Below are 3,357 nucleotides of genomic sequence, written 5' to 3' on the forward strand. Positions count from 1 at the left end.
CTTTCGCTGGCGCAGTGGTCCATTATATTTTGATAATTTTTGTAAAATTCCTTTAATTATTAGAATTTCTTATCAGTTATAAATAGCCTGTTTTTAAATGTCATAAACGTGCCTAGGCGACGCCGACTGCGCTGTAGCTAGAAATACATGTAAGTGTTCACACGTATCTGGTTAAAAATTAGTATTCTGTAGGGTATATTATTGCTGTAAGCTGAATAAAAAAATAACCACATAACCAGATAATCATTCAAGTGTGAACACCCACAATGTATTTCTGGATACATATGTGGTATGTACACATAATACTTACAATTTTAGATCGGAGATGAATTAAGTTAAATTGATTTTACATAATCTGTCTTCTTTTATTTTGCTTCACTTAATTTTAATAAAAAAATACGGAGCCGAAGGTGTTACAACACTAGCGCCGAGGCGAATTTATCCAAAGCGGTGCACACTTACAGATTTTGACAACTTACATCGCAAAAGCAAAAACAAAATACATGTAAATTTTTGTTTTTGTACTCCCGCTATCACCTTATATGTATTCGCCCTAACTAGCGCTTCCTAAATCATAGTAAAGTCGTGATTTATTCACTTGTTTTCTCTTAAAAAAAAAAATTAAATTCACCAAACTCAACTCAACAAAGTCTCACACTTAATACACCACACTATTGTGAATTGTATTCCGCTCAAAAAGCAGCACACTCAACTGCAACGCATTGACATTTCCGATTGTCAACTGCGCCACCCAGCAAGAACAACATTTTACACTGTAACAGCGGAAAAACGACCATAATTTGTGAAAATAAGTGGTTTTTTGCCGAATTTTCTACAAAATAGACACACTTAATTAATAAAATTACGTTGTTACAATGTCAGATCTCGACAAGTGGATAGAAACTGTAAAGGAGTGTAAATACTTGCCAGAGAATGACTTAAAGAAACTCTGTGATATCGTATGTGAGATTTTGCTCGAGGAGTCCAATATACAGCCTGTTAGCACGCCTGTCACAGTATGTGGTGACATACATGGACAGTTCTACGATCTGGAAGAACTCTTTCGTACAGGTGGTCAAATACCTGATACCAACTACATCTTCATGGGCGATTTTGTCGACCGTGGCTACTACAGTCTCGAAACACTGACACGTCTGATGACGCTGAAGGTGAGCTCTCTATGACGGGTCTTTGCTAGTGAGCCCATTAAATTTTCTCTTTTTTGTTTTAACATAATGCAGGCGCGGTATCCTGACCGCATAACGCTATTGCGTGGTAATCACGAGTCCCGACAAATTACCAAAGTATATGGGTTTTTTGATGAGTGTTTCACCAAGTATGGAAACGCTAATGCATGGAAGTACTGCTGCAAAGTGTTTGATTTGCTGACAATTGCTGCGGTAATTTATTTATTGTATTTAAACTATTTAACACATTCAAATTCATGCATCTCTATTTCAGATTATCGATGAGGAAGTGCTTTGTGTACATGGTGGTCTCAGTCCGGAAATTATTACACTCGATCAGATACGCACAATAGATCGCAATGGTGAGATTCCTTACAAAGGCGCCTTCTGTGATTTGGTTTGGTCAGATCCAGAGGATATGGATCTATGGTGAGCAGTAGCTGCACAGCTATTATATCAAGCTGGTACCTTAGAAAGTTAAATCCACATTTATTTTAGGGGCCAGAGTCCGCGCGGTGCAGGCTGGCTTTTTGGTCAGCTGGTTACCAAAGACTTTATGAATATCAACAATTTGGAGTTGATTTGTCGTGCGCATCAGCTCGTCAACGAGGGTATTAAATATATGTTCGACAGTAAGCTTGTGACGGTGTGGTCGGCGCCAAATTATTGCTATCGTTGCGGCAATGTGGCAGCTATTTTGAATTTCAAAACCGCCAAAGATCGAACAACTAGTATTTTCAATGCAGTGCCAGAAACAGAGCGCGTTATACCACAGCAAAATACTACACCATATTTTTTGTAAATATGTATGTATGTATGCATATATTATTTTGTTTGTCAACCCCGCCCATGAACGATTGCTCACTGCTGAGTATTATCTGCCTTTAATGTTTAAGCTATGTTCTACATACTTTTCTGCACTCTTTTGATATACTCGATGTACCATAAATTTTTAGTAAAAAGCTTCTGAGAATACCAATATCTTTTATGCGAAAATATTCCATCAAGTGCAAATGAACCGTATAGTTTTGTAATATTCAAAACGATTAGCACAATTGCCATTTTTAATTACAAGGCATCATTTGTTTGTAAATGCATATCATAAGTTGGTTTTTTTATTATTACTACGTAAAAAATACTTTGGTTTTAGATAAAAAAAAAGTTGTATGAAATTTTAGAATGTGTAAAATTTGTTTTAAATATTCGACAACTAATTTCTTAATTTCTCATCATAAATTCGTGTTTACGGCATACACTCGTGTATGCTGCTTAAAACGAATTAGTAAATTATCCGAGGGAATATTTCAATTTCTAATTTTTGTCTAAAATCTGAGCTTTTGCCTGCTTTGAGCCACTGGTTGCACTTTCCCTCAATTCGCCTCCCCTTAATATTAGACCTACATAGGTTTTTCTGTGTATAGAACTCGGTGACTAAATGAAAATATCTGCACAGTTTGCAATTAGCGTAGATAGCATGAAAATCTCTTCCGTTAAATTTGTCATATGCTGTGGAGTAGCAATTAATGTGGGCGCAAATACCGTGGCCAAGTTGTGTTCATTCATTTTGTTGGCCGCGTAATGAGAAGCAACTCTGCAATAAAAAAGGAGTGTAAATAAATTTATGTTTTACAAACTATAACCCCACGCTACCTCTTTAAATGCTCTGCCGTGAATTTCAGGCAACTATAATGAGCTGGCGGCAAGCGCTTGGCCGCTTCATTCATATTTCTTATCTGCTCGACAGTGTTCGGGCTCCCTAAAATAGATATACATATATATATTTTTATAAAACTAGTCCTTTATAGTGTTTTAAGTATTTAATTACTTGCTGCTTGCATAAAGCTCGGATACGCTTGGAATGTGATAAGCGGCACGGGCAGCAGTCGTAAATAGAGCTTCAACGTGCCTGCTATTACATTCACATTGCCATAGGCCGCCTCCGACATATCAGTTTTCTCACCATCGCGATCTAGAGCCAACTTGAGTGCATCTATTTCATCGGCAAATCCGGAGACACGATAAATACCTTCCTGCAGCATGCCACGCGCCTCGACCTCTTCCACACACCGCCGCACCACAAATGGTATACTGCTTTGGTATAGCTGCACCACTGTCGTCAAATCGGTGCCAAATACGCCGCGTATACGCTTCATATCTGGCACACATTTAG

The 3,357-nt window shown here is 37.8% G+C and overlaps 2 protein-coding genes across 2 annotated transcripts; one reads left to right on the top strand and one right to left on the bottom strand.

The window, feature by feature from the left end:
- Positions 1–708: 708 nt before the first annotated feature.
- Positions 709–2,292, top strand: LOC118748541 (serine/threonine-protein phosphatase 6 catalytic subunit). The gene is made up of 4 exons (XM_036483061.1): positions 709–1,169; positions 1,242–1,400; positions 1,462–1,616; positions 1,686–2,292. Exons 1-4 carry the CDS (start codon positions 876–878, stop codon positions 1,987–1,989), a joined length of 912 nt encoding a protein of 303 aa, XP_036338954.1. The 5' UTR covers positions 709–875; the 3' UTR covers positions 1,990–2,292.
- A 27-nt stretch (positions 2,293–2,319) lies between these two features.
- On the bottom strand, positions 2,320–3,352 carry LOC118748299 (N-chimaerin-like; the record flags this gene model as incomplete). The annotated part of the gene is made up of 3 exons (XM_036482674.1): positions 2,320–2,778; positions 2,838–2,943; positions 3,013–3,352. Coding segments are annotated over 3 exons (606 nt in total), but the record flags the coding sequence as incomplete, so codon positions are not given.
- Positions 3,353–3,357: the final 5 nt, after the last annotated feature.

Source organism: Rhagoletis pomonella, unplaced genomic scaffold (assembly GCF_013731165.1).
Source record: "Rhagoletis pomonella isolate Grant_MI unplaced genomic scaffold, Rhpom_1.0 Rhpom_scaffold_00013, whole genome shotgun sequence".
NCBI lineage: Eukaryota > Metazoa > Arthropoda > Insecta > Diptera > Tephritidae > Rhagoletis > Rhagoletis pomonella.

Excerpts from the sequence above, each read along its gene's own strand:
- LOC118748541 (XM_036483061.1), top strand. The coding sequence starts at position 876 with ATGTCAGATCTCGACAAGTGGATAGAAACTGTAAAGGAGTGTAAATAC. Across the intron at positions 1,170-1,241 it reads CACGTCTGATGACGCTGAAG|GCGCGGTATCCTGACCGCAT; the intron begins GTGAGCTCTCTA and ends AACATAATGCAG. Across the intron at positions 1,401-1,461 it reads ATTTGCTGACAATTGCTGCG|ATTATCGATGAGGAAGTGCT; the intron begins GTAATTTATTTA and ends TCTCTATTTCAG.